The sequence below is a fragment of the Anabrus simplex genome, chromosome 2, assembly GCF_040414725.1.
Source record: "Anabrus simplex isolate iqAnaSimp1 chromosome 2, ASM4041472v1, whole genome shotgun sequence".
In the NCBI taxonomy this organism is placed as follows: domain Eukaryota; kingdom Metazoa; phylum Arthropoda; class Insecta; order Orthoptera; family Tettigoniidae; genus Anabrus; species Anabrus simplex.
This window is the reverse complement of record NC_090266.1, coordinates 987,250,887-987,273,714: the sequence shown is the minus strand read 5'-3', so window position 1 is coordinate 987,273,714 and position 22,828 is coordinate 987,250,887. Positions and strand designations below refer to the sequence as shown.

The window sequence follows — 22,828 nt, the reverse complement described above, 5'->3', positions numbered from 1 at the left end:
GCTCTCTTAGCTAGAATGACGCGGGAATGACTCATCAAGTCGGCCGTGAAGTAGGCTCTATTCTTTGCTCTGCTGTTCTCCAGTGCCCATTGTGTATATTTAGTGCATTTCAGTTCTAATTATCCTAGTCATTGATTCGAAAAGAAGTGATTGGTTTTGTAAATAGATCGAGTGGTATATTTAGCGCATTTCAGTTCTAATTATCCTAGTCGTTGATTCGAAAAGAAGTGATTGGTTTTGTAAAATGAAGCGGAGCAATTGTCAAATTGTATCTTCTTCTAAGAAGACAGCAGTGTTAGAGAAATATGGAGACGGTTACACAAAGGACATACAGTGAATCAAAATTACGAAACCAGTCTGTTTCATCGTTCTTCATAAAAGTAATGAAACTGCAGTGACAAATGCAGAATTGCTGTTCACATCATTTCTTTTGGATCATAATACTCTGGTATCAGTTTCAGACCACGCTGGAAATTTGTTTAGATCAATGTTCCCCGACTCTAAAATATCTCAGAAATATGGTTGTGCAAGAACTAAAACCTCTGCTTCAGTTCAATACACAGCATCTGAGGCAAAACTGGAAACAAGTGAACTTTTGCAAATAACGCCTTTTTCTTTGGCTACTGATGGTAGTACGGATTCAAATGCAGTTAAACTTTATCCTATAGTTGTCTCTTCCTTTAATGCTCATAGAGGCCAAATATCAACTCTTCTGTTGTCATTGTTAGAGAGTACCGACATTACAGGGGAGGGAATTTTCTTTGTTATTAATAGTGAATTGTATTCTTTAGCCATTCCATGGGAAAATTGCATTTATTTTTCATCTGACAGTGCATACATAATGTTTGTCCAACCCTTGTCCCGTTTCCCTACGGGGTCGGGTATGAGGTGAGATGAATTTGTCGTGGCGGTTTTTTATGACCGGATGCCCTTCCTGACGTCAACCTCATCAGAGGAGTTAATGAGAGATGAAATGAATGACGTGATATATGATAGTAGGGAGAGGGTGAAACCCGGTGCCGGCACATAGCCTACTCCTGTCGAATAGCACCAAGGGGTCTGCTCAAGGCTTAACGTCCCCATCCGACGGACGAATCACCATCAACAGCGTCATATGCCCTCACTCCATATGAGCACTGCGGAGAGGTTTGGAATTTAATCCAGGCTTTTGGCACGCAATCTAGTGATTAGAAATTGTATACCACCACCTCCCCTACCCTGCCGGCCAACATTCTGATGGTGAAAATTTTTTCGACCAACGGGACTCGAACCGGCTAACCTCGGTGTTAGACCGTTTTTAGACTTCAGCGCCTTAACGATCATGGCCACCAGGCGGGCTACAATGCATACATAATGATGGGGGCAAATAAAGGTGTTGCCAAATTTGTGAAGGACAGGCATTCTTCTGTTTATGTCCCAGGTTGTTCATGTCTTCTCATACACGTCTGTGCACAAAAAGAAGCAGTCCAATTACCAGTCAATGTAGAGAACATTTTGGTTCAGTTATATTACTATCTTGATAAGAGTTCTAAAAGGCAAAACATGTTGAAAGTTTATCAGGCTGTTTGTGGCACAGAGGGTCACAAAATTTTAAAATATGTTAGTACCCGTTGGCTCTCGCTTCTTCAGTCTATTGATAGAGTTCTTGAGCAGTGGGAAGCTTTGACACTCATATTTTGTAGTGAGACCCACCATAAAAGAGACAACCAAGCAGTTTGAAACTGTGAAATCTTTCATACAAGATCCACACACAAAACAGTTTTGCTACTTTCTTCAGAGTACACTTCCTGTTTTTAACTCAGTGAATGTATTTCTGCAACATGATGCTCCAGCCATACATCTTAGGAGGAAACTTACTGGTCTTTTAACTGGCCTGTTGGTCTGATTTGTTCAGCCATTCAGTCAGAGTCTACCTCCCTTTTGAGTGGTGAATTCAAGAGGAGGAAATACCAGAAAGCCAATGAGGACTTGGTAATTGGAGCAAAAGCTAGGGCATACTTGAAAGATAATGACTGTAATGAAGAGATGTTTTATAATTCTGTCAGAGAGTTTTATATGGCAGCTTGCAGTTACATTACCAGGAAATTTCCCCTTGATGATGAATTTCTTCATCATGCCGAAGTTGTAGACATCTCTCTCAGAATGAAGGTTTCCTATTCATCTCTTGAATATTTTGTTCGAAGATTCCCAACTTTGGTCAAGGGGAGTGAACATGACAAATTTGAAGAGGAATTTGCAATTTACCAGTGTGATACTTTCCCTGATTATATTGAACATGGACCTAACATTGATGTGAATTGGGGCAACATTGCAGAGGTTAAAAATGAAAGTGAACAAATCAAATATAAAACCTTAAGTAATGTTGTATTTGCAGTACTAACTGTACCTCATAGTAACTCTCCCGCAGAAAGAGTTTTCAGTGTTAGGAAAAATCAGACAGAATTCAGGCCTACATTAAGTACATCCACACTGGAATTACATATGGTTCTGAAGACTAAAATGTCATCTCAGGGGGAAGTATGTTTCAAGAAAATCTACACTGAAATGCAGCTGCTGGGTGCAAAACAAGCTACAAGGAATTTTTTATCGCAGAACTAACAGGCACCTCTGCACCAGGCAAATGCTGGGGACGTACCTTAATTAAGGCCATGGCTGCTTCCTTCCAACTCCTAGCCATTTCCTATCCCATCGTCGCCATAAGACCCATCTGTGTTGGTGCGACGTAAAACCAATAGCAAAAAAAAAAAGGAAGACATCTGTCCGACTCCATTCTCCATAGTGAATTTAATTGAATGATGTTGCTGATTTAGGTGGTTTAGAAATATATGAAGTTTCTCAGGACCTTCTGTCCAGACCACAAATGCATCATCAACATATCTCCACAATATCATAGGTTTGACGAGCACCGAAGCAATAGCCTCCTCAAAATGCTCCATAAAGGAATTAGCCACTACGGGCGAAAGTGAACTTCCCATAGCCACTCCATCCATCTGTTTGTAAAAATTCCCACCCCACAAGAAATAGCTGGAGGTCATGCAGCGGTAAAATAGCTTAGTAATGTCCTCAGGGAACAGGGGTTCATTGAGAGACATGACCGAGTCAATCGGCACTTAAGTGAACAAGGACTCCACATCGAAACTCAACAAAAGTGCATTAGGTTGAAGGGTTATGGTGATGATAATGATATGGCGGTGATGATGATAATGATTCTTAACTCATCCTCTTTCACTTCCTTTTTGTCCTAATGAAAATGGGAGAGCCGTAATGTAACCCTGGTGCGAAGATTTTAATTTCTACCAATAGTGAGATCATTCAAGATGGCTCAAGTTTTTCCACACATTCAGTTTTTCTCTCCCAAAACAAATGCATTCAAATCTCCAGCATAAACTGCTTTAATTTCCTTGATAATGATATCCATGAGTGTGGTGAAGAGTAGTGGGATGGGAAACTGCCTTGTTGTACCAGTCTCTTTGTTTTAAACCACTCCAATCTGCCATTTCCCACATGCACACTGCTCTCCCAACCTTCATACAACATTTGTATGTTCTGAAGTAGAGATTTTGGAACCTTTAGTTTGTCTACGGTCCCCTATATTTTATTTCTCGGCAGATTGCCATAATTCTTTTCTAAGTCAAAGAGCAGAACAGAATAGGCTTTCCCTCTTTTCCAGTATGTGTCTAAAGGCAAAGGTATGATCTGCCATCCCTCTGTTGTGTCTAAATTGATGTTGCTCTTAAAACTGGTGTTGTGCTATTGCTTTTAGATTTTTCCATTATCATGAGACAGTGCGACAGCAGTTGGTACACTTCCTTCTAATTCCTTTGTTAATAATGTTATAGTCAGCCCTTTTTCCTATCATTGGCTTGGTAAATACACAACTGACTTCAAATGACCCCAGGGAAAAGTTGTGCGTATTTAGATTGGAAGACCTGGCAGGAAATTGTATGGATCCATACCAACGAATCCAATCTTACCAAGTTACTTTCAGATGGTACTGCATGGTCCTTCCACAATGTGCTGGTGCTCCGTCTCGATGAAAATAAATGCATTCTTTGGAGTAGTTAGTTCCATAAGTGCACCCTGCAAGAAAGTGAGATGTGCGTGCATTTAGTCCGTCAGGCAGTAAATTTCCTGGTGCTCTAATGGTGTGATTTCGCCCAGTATCATGCCTACAAGGTGCTCATTTATTTATTTATTTATTTATTTATTTATTTATTTATTTATTAAATGTGCCAGTAACAGAGAGACACTCCAATTATAGGTGGCTATTACAAAGTATTTGACACAAATAACACCAATGTACCAAAAAGAAGAAAATATGAATATGATGTGTAAATGCGATGATAATGCTCTGTATGAAATTGATGAAACAGTATCTCATATACAGAAGTCTGTTACTACATTTTAAACAAATTGTAACCAAATCATGTAAATATTATACATATAAACAAATCACTTCAATGAGTACAGTTCTTTTAATGTGTTTAACATGTGTGTCATATTCATAAGCAATGTCAAGATCTGTATGATATTTATTAATTAACTTATTGTATGTTTCACACATGTTGATAAACGGAGAGTTCTTAAAAGATACAGTTTTGGAGACTGGAGTTACAACAATTGCCAAAATCTTAAATTTCCTTTTCTAACATTAAAGCATAACTCGTGAAGCAAACTATTATCATTAATTAATCCATTAACAATCTTATAGAGATAAATTTGTTGAGCTATTACACGCTTACTGGGTAGCGATATATATATATATATTCATTCAACAGAAATTCATATGAAACATAATTTCTAAAAGGGGATATCTTTTTTTTTATAAAAATATCTTAAAAAGTGGTTTTTTTTTTTTTTTTTTACTCTTTCAATTTGATTTCGTTTAGATTTATAACATGGAGAGCAAATTGTACATGAATACTCAAGTTTTTCCGCCTGTTTCCATTACTTGATGGATGCAGTATTTTTGTAGCCGTCTCTTGGTACAGGCCAGAGCAAAGTGTAGCTTCCACCGAAGTCCCAGTCTCATCCATGGCTGTGACAATATGGAAACTGCTGGGGTATGGGTGGTGCTGAGTAATGACATTTGAAGCACAACTAGTGGCTGAGTGTTATGAAAGGTGTTGCTCATAGGATCAGTCATGCTGCAGTGGCACCTGCTGGTCCAGTGAGGAAAGCAATGGCAAACTACCTCACTCCTCATCTTGCCTAGTACGCCTCATTTGGGCTCTGCCATTGGTTTTTGCAGTTTCCCTATAACTGCATAGCCTTCGATGGAGCTGTTTGAGGATCCAACCAGCCTCTGGGCTGATGACCTAACAGACAGGCACTTAAGTTTTGATCAGACAGTACTATTGAACAGTAAGATGAGTGCATATGTTATAGTGAAATCTCTTGAATTTCTGATTAAAAACCCAATTTCTTATAAGAATCATTAACCATTGTATTAATATGCTTCTTGAAAGGTGAATTTCTTGTAACAATTACCCGTAATTCATTAACAGAGTGAACAACTGAGTTCTTCATTATTCATTTTATACTTGTAATTCAATGCATTTTTCTTATTTGAAATTTATTTATTTACTTATTTCATTTATTTATATTAAATTGTATACAGTTTTCAATACTCTGTGTGTATAAGTAATCCAAATCATATTGTAATTTCAACATATCATCAACATTTTAAACCTCTTTAAACAACAAGCATCCAACTATAAAATTTGACATCATCAGCATATAATGAACACTGAGAAAACCTAATTCTAGTTGGCAGATCAGTAATATATATAAAAAATAAAGAATAAAGGGCCAAGGTTAGACCCTTGTGGTACACCAGAAGTAACATTGTATGCGTAAGACTTATGTTGATGATAACAAACATATTGTTTCACCGGGCGAGTTGGCCATGCGCGTAGAGGCACGCGGCTATGAGCTTGCATCCGGGAGATAGTAGATTCGAATCCCACTATCGGCAGCCCTGAAAATGGTTTTCCGTGGTTTCCCATTTTTACACCAGGCAAATGCTGGGGCTGTACCTTAATTAAGGCCACGGCCGCTTCCTTCCAACTCCTAGGCCTTTCCTATTCCATCGTCGCCATAAGACCTATCTGTATCAGCGCGACGTAAAGCCCCTAGCAAAAAAAAAAAAAAAAAAAAAACCATATTGTTTCCGTGCACCAAGATAAGATGCAGGCAGTTTTAACCAAGGAGGGGTCAGACCAAAGCATGACAATTTTCTTATTAAAATGCCATGATCTGATTTTGCAAAGTCTTTAGAAAAGTCTGTGTATATTACGTAGACCTGTCCTTGATTATTATTCAAAACAGCATATACATATTGTATGAATTTTAATAGATTAGTTGTAGCTGATCTACCTGGCATAAAACTATGCTGATTAAAATGTTTACCGACTCTCACATGATTAAATACATGCGTGCACATTATTTGCTCAAATACTTTAGCCGGTGAACATAAAATACAAACAGGGCAATGGTTTTCAATATTTTTACTGTCTCCACATTTGAAAACTGGACACACTTTCGCTATCTTCCATATTTTTGGAAAGGTTTGCGTTTTAACCACAACACATTCGAACATGCTTACTGAAGGTACAGTGCTATTCCATCGGCACTACATGAACCTTTTAGGTTTTAATTTTCTAATAGTTGACATGTATTCCTTTTTATCCACTAATTCTCAAGATAACGGATAATTAACATATAAATCAGGTGAATCAGGAATATCATAGTTTGGTGGAGGTTTTGAATATACCGATCCAAAAAAATAATCATCTGAAGACAGCATTGTAAAATGATTCTTCTTCTACTACTTATTCTCCTTAATTTATTTATTGGGTTCCGCTTTCGCGTTATACCCAGGCACTAGTCGTTTTATCGTGCAAACCCAAAACTATGAAGGATGATATATTCATTGTAAAGGGGGGGGATAAGAATTAGCTGAAAAAACTTACATGGGTATCATATACTGGGTCAGAAGCAAAACAAAACAAAACTTGGGAAAGAGCATGTACAGGGACCCAAGGTTCTACTCTTCACGCCAGTGTGATCCATCACGGTGGCTATCTACATCACAAACATGACCGGATCAACACATAGGCAATGTGGTCTTAGATTGTAATAATGGCTTTAAACAAAAACATAGACAGGGATTTAGCGATAGAGGGTCATTGTACACTGACTGACAGAGCAAATGCAACACCAAGAAGGAGTGGTCAGAACTTCATGCCAATTGCAGGGTAGACTGACGTCACTGAGGTATGCTCATGATGTGAAATGCGCCGCTGTGCTGCGCACGTAGCGAACGATAAATGGGACACGGCGTTGGCGAATGGCCCACTTTGTACCGTGATTTCTCAGCCGACAGTCATTGTAGAACGTGTTGTCATGTGCCACAGGACACGTGTATAGCTAAGAATGCCAGGCCGCCGTCAACGGAGGCATTTCCAGCAGACAGACGACTTTACGAGGGGTATGGTGATCGGGCTGAGAAGGGCAGGTTGGTCGCTTCGTCAAATCGCAGCTGATACCCATAGGGATGTGTCCACGGTGCAGCGCCTGTGGCGAAGATGGTTGGCGCAGGGACATGTGGCACGTGCGAGGGGTCCAGGCGCAGCCTGAGTGACGTCAGCACGCGAGGATCGGCGCATCCGCCGCCAAGCGGTGGCAGCCCCGCACGCCACGTCAACCGCCATTCTTCAGCATGTGCAAGACACCCTGGCTGTTCCAATATCGACCAGAACAATTTCCCGTCGATTGGTTGAAGGAGGCCTGCACTCCCGGCGTCCGCTCAGAAGACTACCATTGACTCCACAGCATAGACGTGCACGCCTGGCATGGTGCCGGGCTAGAGCGACTTGGATGAGGGAATGGCGGAACGTCGTGTTCTCCGACGAGTCACGCTTCTGTTCTGTCAGTGATAGTCACCGCAGACGAGTGTGGCGTCGGCGTGGAGAAAGGTCAAATCCGGCAGTAACTGTGGAGCGCCCTACTGCTAGACAACGCGGCATCATAGTTTGGGGCGCTATTGCGTATGATTCCACGTTACCTCTAGTGCGTATTCAAGGCACGTTAAATGCCCACCGCTACGTGCAGCATGTGCTGCGGCCGGTGGCACTCCCGTACCTTCAGGGGCTGCCCAATGCTCTGTTTCAGCAGGATAATGCCCGCCCACACACTGCTCGCATCTCCCAACAGGCTCTACGAGGTGTACAGATGCTTCCGTGGCCAGCGTACTCTCCGGATCTCTCACCAATCGAACACGTGTGGGATCTCATTGGACACCGTTTGAAAACTCTGCCCTAGCCTCGTACGGACGACCAACTGTGGCAAATGGTTGACAGAGAATGGAGAACCATCCCTCAGGACACCATCCGCACTCTTATTGACTCTGTACCTCGACGTGTTTCTGCGTGCATCGCCGCTCGCGGTGGTCCTACATCCTACTGAGTCGATGCCGTACGCATTGTGTAACCTGCATATCGGTTTGAAATAAACATCAATTATTCGTCCGTGCCGTCTCTGTTTTTTCCCCAACTTTCATCCCTTTTGAACCACTCCTCCTTGGTGTTGCATTTGCTCTGTCAGTCATTGTAAAATGATTAAGTATATGTATGTAAATGTCACACATATTCCAGCTTCTTATGGTCAGCTGTTGATGAAGTAGTTCTCATAATTTCCACCCGCAGCAGCACATTGCTATATGCACAGAGCCTATACTCTGAATATTTCCCTCACTTTCTGTGGATTTACTTCAGTTCCAAGTTATCTATTATTTCTTTAGAAAACCAGACAGGATATTTTGTGTGTTAAAATTCTTCCTTGGTACTGTTTTAGAAAATACGGAGTGTACCTGGGCATAAAAATACTCAACAGCCTGGTCAGCGTCTCTGAATTCAGCAGTTCTAGGACAATCCATTCACTCAAACATTTTATACATTTGAAAGAAATTAGCCCTTCCAAAGTCAAATAAATGCTTAGATTATTTAGGTTGTTGTGATACATGATTACGCTCTCTGTTTAATAGTAGTGTGACTGCAATTGGAGGATGATAACTATCCTCCTTAACAAAGGGGCACTCATCTCTATATACTGTTAATGTGTTAACATTCGTAATAAGGTAAAGGTAAACTCTTGTCCTCATCCCAAGGTGGTGCAGCTCTTTTCACGCACGCCCCCAATGGAGGTGAGCTGCATGTACCATTCCAACCACATATCAGCCCTCCTGCCAGTCTTAAATTTCTGGCAGTACCGGGAATCGAATCCAGGCCTCCGAGGACGGCAGCTAATAACACTAAGGCCGCTGTTAGCTGTGGGCAACTAGTTGCTCTGGCAAGTCACGGACCATTGGATCAAATGGAGCTTATTAGCCGCGGGCGACTAGTGGCGCAACTGAGCAACTAGTTGCCGGCCGTCATCTGAGCCGGCAACCGCTCTGGCGACTTTTAGTTGCCGACAGTTGGATTTGAACCCACTATCTCCCGGATGCAAGCTCACAGCTGTGCGCTCTTAACCGCACAGCCAACTCACCCCGTGTGTAAGTATTATGAAACGTTTACTACTCATATTGAAATACAGTATGCAATGCCCATATAAATTCTATAATCGTTTACATTTACAAGTACCATTGATCCATTATATGGCTCTATTAGTGAATTACAGCTCAACTGGGAAACACTTGTTTAGTCCTATGTCATTCCCCGTTATTTCTTCTTTTATGTGGCCAAGCATATTGCAAAATGACGACTTTGACATGCGCAGGTAATTGAAAAATTTACTATCATCCTCATTTAGATCGTCAAACAATGTATAATATAATCCTCTAGTCAGCCGAAAAACAAATATAGGATGTTTCCACACTTTCCTAACCCTTCAGTTTTTCCATTTTAATAGAAGAGCAAGAAGAAGAAGTTCTTCGTAGGACGCCATTCTCTCAACGGACTATTCCCCGGTATGAACCGAGCAAGTATTCACAAGTTGCGCCACTGATCGCCCGGTACTTAAATCCACTGGCAACTAGTTGCGCCACTAGTCTCCCACGGCTAATAGCGGCCTAACCGTTACGCTATGGAGGCGGACAACATATGTAATAATAAGATCAGGTGTATTTCCATTGGCATTGATAATATTATTGATCAAGTGCAACTGATAGTGACATAAACTCAGCTAAGGATCTATATACTGGTCCAAAATTTACAAGATTACTTTGCTCACCAGTAATTAATGGCAGATTAAAGTCACCAGCTATAATATCTAAATTTGAAAGGTCCTTATTAACTTCAAACAATCTATAGAAGTCCAAATATGCTTCCAGTTTAGTTGCAGGTGGAAAATACACTGACATTATTACATAACTGTGACCCACTACTCAGGCATTGCCAATTAACATGTCCATTTCTATAGGACAGCAATCCAGGTGTAAAACTACCTTGTAGTCTGAATGATGCACATGTGGATAGTGTTCTGCTTACTCATCCCTGCTCTACTCAGTACAGTGTGAGGGACGAACAGGCCAATATTGCATCCATCATGCTAAAACACAGAAAAAATTACAGTAGTCCTTCACCAGGTATGCTGAATGTGAAGACAGTTCATTATGAGTTTTACTTGTGAACTTGTATACAATAAGAGAAGGAAACGTAATGTGAATGAAAATGTGTAACAATTAATAAGTAAATGAGCAATTGTAAAGTAATAAAAATGTACACAGTTGGGGACTTGAACTGTAAGCCATACGCTCAAGAGAGACATTTTACTTCTGGGCTAATTCAGCAACTCGCTAATTGCTTTCCTCCTAACATAGCAAGAATACTATGCTTCCGATGTGATGTTGCTAGATGCTCAAATTTAACAGCCAATTCTGACTCCTCGAAACAACAACATTTTAACAAAGATAATTGGACTTAGAATACTCTATGAATTCATGTACTGGTCTTTTTTTATATGGCAGTTCCATAGCACTGTGTGTTGTGTTCTGTGTGTGTGTTGTTTTTTTTTTACCGGGCGAGTTGGCCATGTGGTTAGGGGCACGCAGCTGCGAGCTTGCATCCGAGAGATAGTGGGTTAGAATCCCACTGTCGGCAGCCCTGAAGATGGTTTTCCGTTGTTTCCCTTTTTCACTCCAGGAAAATGCTGGGGCTGTACCTTAATTAATTAAGGCCATGGCCAATTCCGTCCCATTCCTAGCTCTTTCCTATCCCATTGTCGCCATAAGACCCATCTGTGTCGGTACGACGTAAAACGAATTGCAATTTTAAAAAAAAATTCTTGTACAGTTTCTCTACTTAGTAACTTTTAAGATAAATGCAAAATATTGCCATTACTAAAGAAATTAGATACTGTACATAGATCTTCTTTATAGACCATTATGCCTTTGAGAATTCAGTCTGCAACCCTCTGTCAGTGAAATGGACACCTCCTTGACCCTTTATTTGCATCTAGCACTGTTCTTCTCCAAGATCACCTTCTTGGTCTCCCTCTCTTTCACATTTCCTCCGTAGTTGAGTCTGTTATTCTCGGGTAGTGTATCTACTTCTGTTCGCCTTTCATGACCCCATCATTGAAGACAGTTCATAGTTTCCTGCACTCATCAACACCTGTAGTTCCAGATCCATAGAAATCCTGGGTAGAACTCGAACTGCACGTTCCCAAACCATCTGGAACATGTGAAACTTACAGAGAAACTGCCTCCTGGCCATGAAGAATCTTGGGCTGTATCAAAGTCATTAAACAGGCTACGAGTTGGGATTGGGAGATCAAATGACAACCTATGGAAATGGGGTATTTTGCTAGGACACCTTGTGCAACTGTGGGGAACATCTCAGATGACATGACACCTGATGAACTACTCTTTATCCCCATACCAGTGCTCATCTCTTGATCTGGCACTAGGCAGCACCAACTCCATGAACATCGCCAAATTCTGAGCTAATACAAATATGTGGTAAATAAGTAGCACACACTGCTTCATCTATCAAGTTGATTCCATACTTAGCCTTTATCTCTTCACTTGTAAGTGCCTTCCTGCCATAGCGCCCAACCTGTTTGTACCAGCGATCAGTCCTGTTATTTTCAGGTTTGTTACTTTCAGCTTAGCAGAAGTTACTTAAGTTATCATGAGTCCACCTGGCGCTTACTATTGTATAGTTGGTTCTGAAAAAAAAGAAAAAGCATGCAAAAATACTGTGTTCTTGCCAGGCTGAGTGGTGCAGACGGTTGAGGCGCTGGCCTTCTGACCCCAACTTGGCAAGTTCGATCTTGGCTCAGTCCGGTGGTATTTGAAGGTGATCAAATACGTCAGCCTCGTGTCGGTACATTTACTGGCATGTAAAAGAACTGCGGGACGAAATTCGGGTACTGCGGTGTCTCCGAAAACCGTTTAAGTAGTTAACCGGACTTTCGGATTAACGGGACTCTAGTGTAATTAAAACAACACCACAGTGAGAAATAAAACTAGTTCAATGTAAAAATTAGTCACGATTCAAGGTCATCAGAGCTACCATCATCAGAATTTTGATCACTGTCACCTTCCCGTACTACCATCCATAGAATTTGAAATTCCATATTTCTTGAAACTTTTCCTAACCAAGTTGTTGGAGATGTGACCCCATGCAGTCTTTATCCATTTGCATAGAAGTTCCACTTCGGGTCGTTTCACTCGTCCAGTTGGTGTCAGTGCATGATCACCGGCAGATGCCATCCATGATATACTAACAATGCCATCCACTCGGTGTAGAGCTGCTTCATTGCAGCTTTGAAAGGCCGGTTCACACAAACATCCAATGGCTGTAGCATAGAGGTCAGCCCTCCTGGAATTATTACAAAATCAGTTTTTCCTTTACTAATCAATTCCTTTACGGTGCCTGAAGTATGCTCGCAGTAACTGTCGAGCATAAGCAGGCTGTTCTTCTGCAATAAAGCTCCCAGGCTACTGTAACCGTACGAAAGTACAATCCCCAAATTTTAGGTTAAAAAATTTCGTAAAATAATTTGTAATGTTGAAGTCATGAACATGTAATTTTGTTTATTTAGAATGTAAAAACATAATAGTATAAGAAGAATGTGTAGTTAGGGAATATTGCATATGTGCATCATTATATTTTGTATAAATTTCCGTTTGGGTAAGAGTCTGTAAATATGGCCTAGCCGTAAGGATTGTGCAACCGGGAAATTAGCGACTATATCGGGAAGGACAGTTGAAGTCAGTTGAATGTGTTGCAACAAAGTGGCTTGGAAACACGGGGTACGGCCAGGTAGTATAGGCTGAAGATTGGAGTGGATCAATGTGGATGTATGTGAGTGGACGTTCGATGTCACATCTGACGCACGATAGCCAATATGAGGGCTTTGTTTTAAGCGAGGTTGGGTTGACTGAGTGACGCGTGAAGAAGTGCCTGTGAGAGCGTTGCTACTAGTAAACTTTTCAGGACGCTATAACCACGTGCAGCAAGCCTATATAAGTTTGTACGCGTGTGCGGCAATTTATTCTGACTCTGATTCTGTTTCTGGTTGTGTTTGTGTTCTTGATTCTGTGTGTTCTCACTTGGACCGGCACGCTGGAGCTACTTTGCGCAGATTCCTAGGCGATGCTCTATTGTTCTTAAGTATATTTTACCTACGGAGTGAGCACGCTAAATATCGCTGATGCTACGAGTTTCTGGTGGCCGTTATGTAAAAGACGCTACTAAGTGTTTATTTGTAATTCCAACTCTGTATAATGATTAGACTATAATTCTTCTACGAGATAATGTACAGTGAATGTGGTGATGCATACCGAATCTACATTTGGTAGTGGATGTGTGGTCGTGCACAGAGCTAATTCTTGGTAAAGGAAATCGTCGGTCGAGTATGCAGTTTCAGTTGGAGAAACGTGAGGCGTTACACTAACCTGTGCGACAGTCGGGAAGGTCTCAAGACGTCGATGAAGAAGTGTGTAAATAAGGTTAGGGATGCTCTTCGTAAAGAAGGTTGAATCCGTACGTAGAGAAAGTCGTCGAACTTTTCTTTACCAGAATACGATTTTTGTTTTGTAACAGTGGAGAGTGTAATGGGACTCTTACCTGGAGGTATGTTAAGAAATGTATATCTAATGAAAGTAATGATTTTGTTGGTGGTAGTAGTGTGTATATTTGCCTTTGTAAACGACAAACGAGTAGGTCTTCTCAAGTACTGATTTATGTTGGTCGTAGTTGTTTGTAAGTTGCCTTTGTGGACGGCAGTCAGGAGTGGGTCTCATCAAGTAATGATTGTTGTGGTGTTTATTATTATATATTTTTATTATTTTGGGAGTAAAGTCATGGAATGAAACTTGCAGTAAATCTTTTTATCAGTGGAGTGAGGATGAACCTGGCATGCTACCCACATCTAATTTCAGGGGTAAACAGGTAAGGTTATAAAGTAAGTCTGGAGCTTCGTCAGCCTGATGACTGTCGTCTTGGGAGAGGGAGTTGCTCATTGCTCTACATAGTTATATATTCCTGTTATTGTTTTACAGGTGGCGCCCAGTCTCGGTATTTATACTTATTTTACTCACCGTTTATTCATTTCATATTTTCAATAAATTGTGGATGTTACAAGACATTGCCAAACACGCGTCACCCAGTCCTCAATTAACTCACTGTCCATCCAGCTAGATTCTTGTATTTGAATGAAAATATCAGACGGCAAATTTCTTTTCAGAAGTATTTTTCTTTTCAGAGCCACATCTGGAGGAAGTTTGGTTCCGTCAGCTAACATGCATAACATTACCATGCATTGTTGCTTTTCTTTACCACCTGTCCTGACAGTAATGATTTAGAGCCCTTGATGTGAACCATATTGTCTACTGGCATTTCAGAATAAAGGGGTGTCTGATCAGCATTCCCAATTTGAGAAACAAATGGGAATTTTGCTTCTGCAAACGAATAACGTAGCAATGAAAGGCCGTCAACTTTTCTTCATGGGCAACAGGGAGACTTAGTGAAATTGGTGTACATTTTTGCAGCATACACAATCCGTTTCTTCGATAAAAGTTCCTTATCCATCTACAGCTTGCAGTAAAACCCTCCTTTTTAAGTTCCTTTGTAACCTCTAATGATTTTAGTTGACATATTTCAGTCGATACCCCATAAGCTAATTCACACCTTTCAGTCACGTATTTATAAAGCTGTTCTTCAATTTCAGGAAACTGTGCACTCTGCCCTTGGAAACCTCTACGATCACTGTTACTTTTTAATAACATTTCCATTATCTTACTCCAATTGCAAATACATGATTAATCAATATATTTTCTGCTGGTGGCACGATTTCTGATAGTTTCAACTTCCATTACAGCTTAGTAAATTTCTCACTGACAGTAAATGACCATAAAAGTTTTTTGGAATTCATCAATTGTTACCACCGATTCTTCTTCACTCAGAACACAAAGTATTGATCAACTGCCACACCATGTGGTTCCAGTAACTTGGAAGTGAATGGCGGAGCGAGATTTCAGCCATTGCCATGTTGCGTGACATGAAACCACTGTTGACCTGTCTTCAGAACAATGTGTTATGAGAGCATGATATGAAAGGCTATGTACTGCACCAGAATTTAAGGAGCAATACTTCTGTAAAAAAAAAAAAAAATAGTGTGAGTAGTTCGGGATTATGCAGTATGTACCCTTTATCCTATAACCTTTCGTACTGACCAGCAGCTTTTCTTTTGGTACTAACACCTTCTCTAAATCTACGAAGCAGAAACACAACTGTCTATCCTTCTCGTAGACTTTTCAGTTGTTGGTATAAATTGGAAATCTGGTCCTGGCAGCCTCTCTGCTCTGTATTCTAAAAGCTCTCTGATTTTCATCCAAATTATTGTCCACCAGTGGCTCTTCCATTGATTACACTCTCTTTTTCTATAGTCTCTGAGCACCTTGTGTGGCATACTTCCCAAAGAAATGCTCCTATAATTGTCACAGTTCTCCCTGTTCCCTTGCTTGATGGTTGGTGTAATTACTGCTTTCATCCAATCAAAACATACCTTATCCAAATTCTCTCCTAATCCTTTTACTCGTAGAAGTTCTTGTTTGGAGCCTTTTTTCCCATTTTCAAATTGGTTAAACGCCTGTATTTTGATAAAGGCTATAGATGCTAAATTTTCATATCCTGAAGATTTTCCACCCTCATATGTGTGCAGTCTGACTTATATTTCTGAGTCTTAGCCTTCCAATATCAAGTTCGTAGCAGATCAGATAGTGTCAGCCCTGTGGTGTGGGGGTAGCCTTTTGCCTCTTATCCGGCGGCCCTGGGTTTGATTCCCGGCCAGGTCAGGGATTTTTACCTGGATCTGAGGGCTGGTTTGAAGTCCACTCAGCCTATGTAATTACAATTGAGGAGTTATCTGTCGGTGAGATAGTGTCCCCGGTCTAGAAAACCAAGACCAAAAGGATTTGTTGTGCTGAACACGAGACCTCGTAATCTGTAGGATTTCGGGATGAACAGTGGTCGTTTGGTAGGCCAGAGCCCTTCGGGCTGTTGTATCATGGGATTTGGTTTGTTAGATAGCGGTGTACAGTCATTAAGAAAAATCCCCACAGTACCAAAGAAAGAAGATACTGACAGTTTCAGTATTATTTAATGTGTGTAAAATTAAAACTAGGCAGCAAAGCAGTTTCCTTAAAGAACATACTGAATAAAATGATAATTGGTCAATGCTGGTTATACTTTAATGTGTAAAATGTGTATTTTTCAAGGTAATGTTATTTTTTCTGGTGGACTGTTCATTTAGAGTGACTTCATATTCAAATGTGCACCAATGATGTCTTACGATGTTGAAAGGACCATATTACTGTCAGTGCAGAATTTTGTATGGGTGTTGAAATGTAATGGTCATAAGAATTACGACATGAAATGGGAAATATAATTTCATGAACATTAATATACCGTTTGTGAGAGTGGAAATTTTGTTTGTATAAGTGCCAAGCTGGGTAGCTCATATGGTTTAGTGCTGCCCTTTTGACTTCAAGCTGGCAGGTTCAAAAATGGCTCAGCCCGGTGATATTTATATGCCAGCCTTGTGTCTGTTGATTTACCGACTTCTAATAGAACTGTAGGACAAAATACCAGCTCTTCAGAGTCTCCGAAAACCGTAAAAGTAGTTACTAGGATGTAAAAATAACATTATTTTTATAGGTGTTTGTTTTTAGTTCTAATTTTGTTTTTTAAGATGCTGGAATATTATCCTGTCATTGGTCAGCCTTAATATTATAAACATGTACTTGGGTGTGAAATTGTTATAATTTTTTTAGGAAAAGTTGCCTTTATAAGGTGAGACTACACCTTCCTTTCAAATATATTGTGTGTTTTCATTATACATTATACTCTTTCCTACCTGACCTCCCTTGGTCATTTCTTTTCCTTTTCCGACCCTGATGGTATTAGGTTTGCAGGGCCTAGAGAATCATTTGTTTTCACACTCTTCAGAGCCCTTCCTTTTCTTTTGCCAATATCTTTGTTCTTTGAAGTGTTGGGCCTCTTCCCTTTCTCTTCTGATCAGAATTAATAGGAGATGTATACCTAGTTGTACTTTCCCTGAACAGTCAGGACACTGTTTAAGAACAATGTAGCTATACTGTTAAAACTTACGTGCGCACAGCCAATATATTTATCGTAGTAAATAGAGTGATCATACTTATCTCTTTGGTGCAATTGGTTTGTCTTGTTTCCAAGATACCGAATTTGATCTTGGCTGAGTTCATTCGCATTTGAGGAAGTTTAAGTATAACTCTATGTTGTTGCTCTCCAAACTCTAATCATCTTTATTTCTCCTCATTACACAGGGGTGTAGCCGGTGGGGGGGAAGCGTTACTGTGGGTTAGAAACCCCCCTCCACATGGAATTTTTACAAAAAAGAAAATAAACAGAAACTCGCAATAAACAGTAAACTAAATACACATTCAGAGACATAATTGAGAACCAACATATCTGTAATTCATTTATTTATTCTCCAGTCACTATAATCCATAAGCACTGACAACGTTTTACGTGGTTCTTTATCTTGATCATATGTCTTCCTCAGAATTTCAGTGCTTTAAAAATGTGTGCCCTTGTAATGACAAGTCATGCATACACCTTCATTGTGTTCTACCATCATTTTGTAACTATTAAAAAAACCCATTGACCAATCCTGGCAACACTACTGTCATTACACAAACTTGTGATGGCGCAGCTCATGTACTTGATACTGTTTGCTTGTTTTTGGTTTTGTTTCTCCTACTTGACTCGGCATTTTCTCATTACAGATATTTGTTTCATCTTTGAAATTTCAATCCTTACACTAAGCTCCCTATATTACTGTTCAAATTCATGCTTATCTAACTGTAAACTTTTCCTAGAATCTGGTTACAAATAGGCCTCACCTTAAACTATACTTTATCCATGTTTTCCACTAACTGAAGACCCCCATCCCCACCATCCAAAGTATGCATTCAATAAATGATCCACATAAAAAGCTTAATGCAGTACTTCTGTAAGTATTTAAGTTCTAGAAATAACTATCATAATTCCTTTATAGCAGTCACATTCTCAAAATTGCTTGCAAATTTATTCTCCAGTCACTATAATCCATAAGCACTGACGTTTTGCTTGGTTCTGATCTTGATCATATGTCTTCCTCAGAATTTCAGTGCTTAAAAAAATGTGTATGTGTTATCTTCATCTTGGTGAGGAATGAATTATCTTAAATATTAAAAGAGAATTGAACTACTTGCTTTTCTTTTCCCCCAGATATGTGAATGATCTTAATTCAAGAGACATAGATTACAGGAAATCAGAACCTTGTAAGCTGTGAAAATCTCATCCATGTTACCTAGGATGTGAATTGCAGTCATTTTGATGAGAAGCTAGCGATGAAATTGTGGAGCTGTTTTGCCTTTTAATTTATTCATTGCACTGAATAAAGTATGATGCATTAGTTTACTTAATGATACAATTCTCACTAGATCAGTGCAGACAGACAAGTGGGAATGATGGATGAGGACAGTACTGATCATTGGTATGATGTATGTTGATGACAGTATGCATGGGTTTGTATAAATGAAAGTTGAGGAGATTATGACCCAATTGGAGGGATCTGAACTCCAAGAAAGTGGGTGTGAGGTGGCTTTGCACTTGCGCCAGCAATGTACTTTTATTATTTTAACATATGGATGCAATTATACCTTCTCGGAACATTTTGTGGGAGATGACACCCTTTTATGTGTAAACTATGGCTGTCAAAATGTATGTTGTAGAGCATTCATTGGAAATTGGTATAGGTTGTTATTTATGGTAGAAGACTATGTGACTTACATCTGTTACTTAGTAAGTTCCGCAGTTCATTGAAATTTGATTAATAGGCAATATGTTGGAGGAAAATTTTGTAGATTGTGGACAGTTTTATACAGGGTTATTCAGCTAAGTTGTCCACCTCAACTATTTTCTGATCCATTAACAATATAGATATTCTGTTTTAAAATTCCTTAATTGCACTAGGGGGCTCATAAAACACTTTCCAATTTGTCTCCATCAGATACGTAATTACCTAGAAACTTAAGCAACTTCGTTTTTTTAATGGGACTATACTAATTTCATCCAACAGAACAACTAAGAATCGAGCAACAAGTTCAGTGATGTGCTTATTGTGCAAATCTGATGAGTACTTTTGGAGATATAAAGGGGTTTTCTATGTGTAGGCATTAGACAGAAAGCTATGCGCCACTTGCTGTGATGCTGTGTGACTCACGTCTTGTTGATAAGCACATTTTGGGCAGGACCCGAGAAACAGTAGAATGATGTACAGTATTTTGAAGTTACAAAACTTTTGTTTCGTTGACAATGAATCTGAAAGAGATGAGATAACACAGTGAAATAGTAATAATTCAAGTGCTTTATTGTCATTCTCATGAGTACACAGTGCATGAAATTAAATCAACAATTTCAAAATCCAGTGAATGACATGGTCATTGGAAAAAATTAATGGAGAATGTTATTGTTAGGCTCCTTGGTCTCTTCTTAAAGCCAACATGTGAGATCGATGTACTTACAACAGGCATTGGTCAAGTTGAGAATAAATTACGCTGATATGCTAGCACACACCACTGTTTAGACAATTTGGTTCAGGTATTTTTATTTTTAGGAGCAGTATTTCATTCTCCCCCCTTCACAACCACTTCCATCACACAGGGAAATGTACAGTCACTCAAAAGTGGTTGACATATGTGACAGAGACTAATTCAACAAGGTTTTATGAGCTCCTTAATACAATTTAAGAATTTGGATCAGAATGTCTATATCTTTAAAGAATCAGGAGATATTTGATGTGGACAACTTAGCTGAATAACCCTGTATAGATATTCAAAGTTGAGAATAAGTCTAAGATAAATGAACAAGAACAAAAATGTGACAGCAATGGGAACTCAAACCTAATTCTCCCTGCTCCCTGAATGGCTGCGTTACCTATTGCATTTTGAAGATAAGAATGTTTTTTTATTATTTCAGGTGTCCCTCACAATGTGCGTCGAAAGTTCTATCTCCCTACTTCTCCAGCTGGGAAAGGCGCTAAATGGGAATGGGCAGGAGATGGGCCAGCTGAATGGCACACGTATGATATGGATATCCAGTGTTTAATTGAAGAAGCATGGGCCAGGGTGAGTGTGTTATAACGATAACCCATTGCATTAGAAAGTGAATTATTACTTTCCTTCTTTGGTTAGAATTTCGTTGTCCATCTTCGTTTCAGCGGGGCTGAGTGGCACAGACGGTTAAGGCGTGTTGGCTCTCTGTCTCCAAGTTGTAAACTCTTTCAAGAACAAAATGAGATTAGTTACTTGTAGAGTCCAAATCGGCCGGTTCGATCCTGGGTTCAGTCCGGTGGTATTTGAAGGTGCTCAAATATGCCTGTCCCGTATTGGTAGATTTACTGGCACATAAATGAACTCGTGCAGGACTACATTCCGGCACCTCAGCATCTAGGAAAACCCCATAAAAGTACACGCATGTTCATAAAAAACAGAACACCATGAAAGACTAGAGATAGGAAGTTCATATTCACGGGATATGTTCATTAGTATATTCTGCAGAAACGATTAGCATTTCAGTCACCTAGGTTCAGCATGTGTCCTGTTGCCTAGTACGCACTGGGTCCTCCATGGGCACTGATAACTTCTTGTATGCATGATGGCATCCTGGGGTATAGCCATCCATGCTGCATTCACCTGGTTCCATAGTTCATCTATGGTGGTTGGCATTGGGTCACAGCGCCGCACCTGTCATTTCACCATATCCCACACATTTTCGATTGACAAGAAGTCTGGTTATTGGGCGGGCCAGGGCAACAATCTGACATCCTGTGAAACAGGAAGCCACGTGTTCATGCAGCAACATGAGGTCGCACATTGTCCTGCTGAAATATGGCGTCTGGGGTGTCGTGTAGAAAGGGTATGGCTACGGGTTGCAGGATGTCATTCATATAGGTCAAACTGGTCACAGTGCCCTGGACATACACTCACTGTGATTTGTGGTTGTACCCAACAGCACCCCACACCATAAGGCCTTGAGTTGGCGCTGTATGTATTGTGCGAATGCAGTCAATATGATGCCTCTCCCCCTGTCTGCAGCAAACCAAAATGGAGCCATCATTTTCAAACAAACAGAACCTGGATTCGTCCGAAAACACTTATCTGCAGCCATTCCTGTCCTCACTGATGTTGTTCCGTACAACATTGCAATCTAGCATGTTTATGCATATTAGTCAAAGATAGGTGGAGAAGTGGACGACACGCTGGTAACTCAGACTGTAATAAACGGTGACGGACTGTCACTCCTGATAGCGTACGATATGCTACACTGTTCCACTGTTGCGCCAAAACCGAGGAGGACGCAGATCTGTCCTGCAATGCCCTTCAGATGAGGTGTGGATCTTCTCAGGGGATGGTCTAGGTGGTGCGACCAAACCCATCTCGTCGTGTTCTACGGCCTTCTGTGAACCATTCTGTACACACCCATTGCACTGCCAACACATTTTGGCCCACACGAGCAGCAATTTCCCTGATGGAAGCATCACATTCTCTCATGCCAATAATGCGCCCTCTTTCAAGCTCGCTCATTTGACGGTACGATTCTTGTATATGTCTGTGAGACATCCTGCATATCTGTTCAAGTCACACTGACCCATTACCTTCGGTTTATAGCGACGAGAGCCGCAAGCACATTTTACCAGTTGGTGTTGGTGCGCTGATATATCGATGTGGACCTTGAACCTGATGGCTGACATGGTTCAAATGCTAATAATTTCTTCAGATCATACTAATGCACGTGTCCTGTGAATATGAACTTCCTATCTCTAGTCTTTCAAGGTATTGTAGTTTTTATGAACACGAGTGTAGTTAATGGGACGTAAAACCAACATCATCATTATTATTATTTCTTTGACACTTGATTTTACGATGTGTGGAAGTTTTACAGGAAGAGCCCGTGTTAATACTGGAATAAGGCATAGTAGGCAAGTTCTAGAGATTGCTTTTGCTTCAGTTTAACGTTTATATAAAAAGAGGGTTGGTTCTGTAAGCTTTCCAAGTAAAAGAGAAAAGTAGGTACATTTTCATCGACAAGAGACAAATCTTCATACATGTAGGAGTAACTTTAATTTCACTCCCTTACAATTAAAATTGATAAAATTTGCCTGGAAGTTTGAGTCTTGTTGACCATTTTACACAATCATCTTTACTGCCAAAATTGACAGTAAATTTTGTAATGACTTAATTAGTTTAAATCTCTTCTGTTTAACTATTATTTGTTTCCTGCACAGACAATGG

The 22,828-nt window shown here is 40.2% G+C and overlaps 1 protein-coding gene across 1 annotated transcript in view; it reads left to right on the top strand.

Moving 5' to 3' along the window:
* Positions 1–22,828, top strand: part of dx (deltex) — a 148,445-nt gene that overhangs the window by 21,701 nt on the left and 103,916 nt on the right. Inside the window, exon 2 of the mRNA XM_067141850.2 lies at positions 20,514–20,662. Coding sequence (XP_066997951.2) covers positions 20,514–20,662 — 149 coding nt within the window. The remainder of the gene's footprint in view (positions 1–20,513; positions 20,663–22,828) is intronic.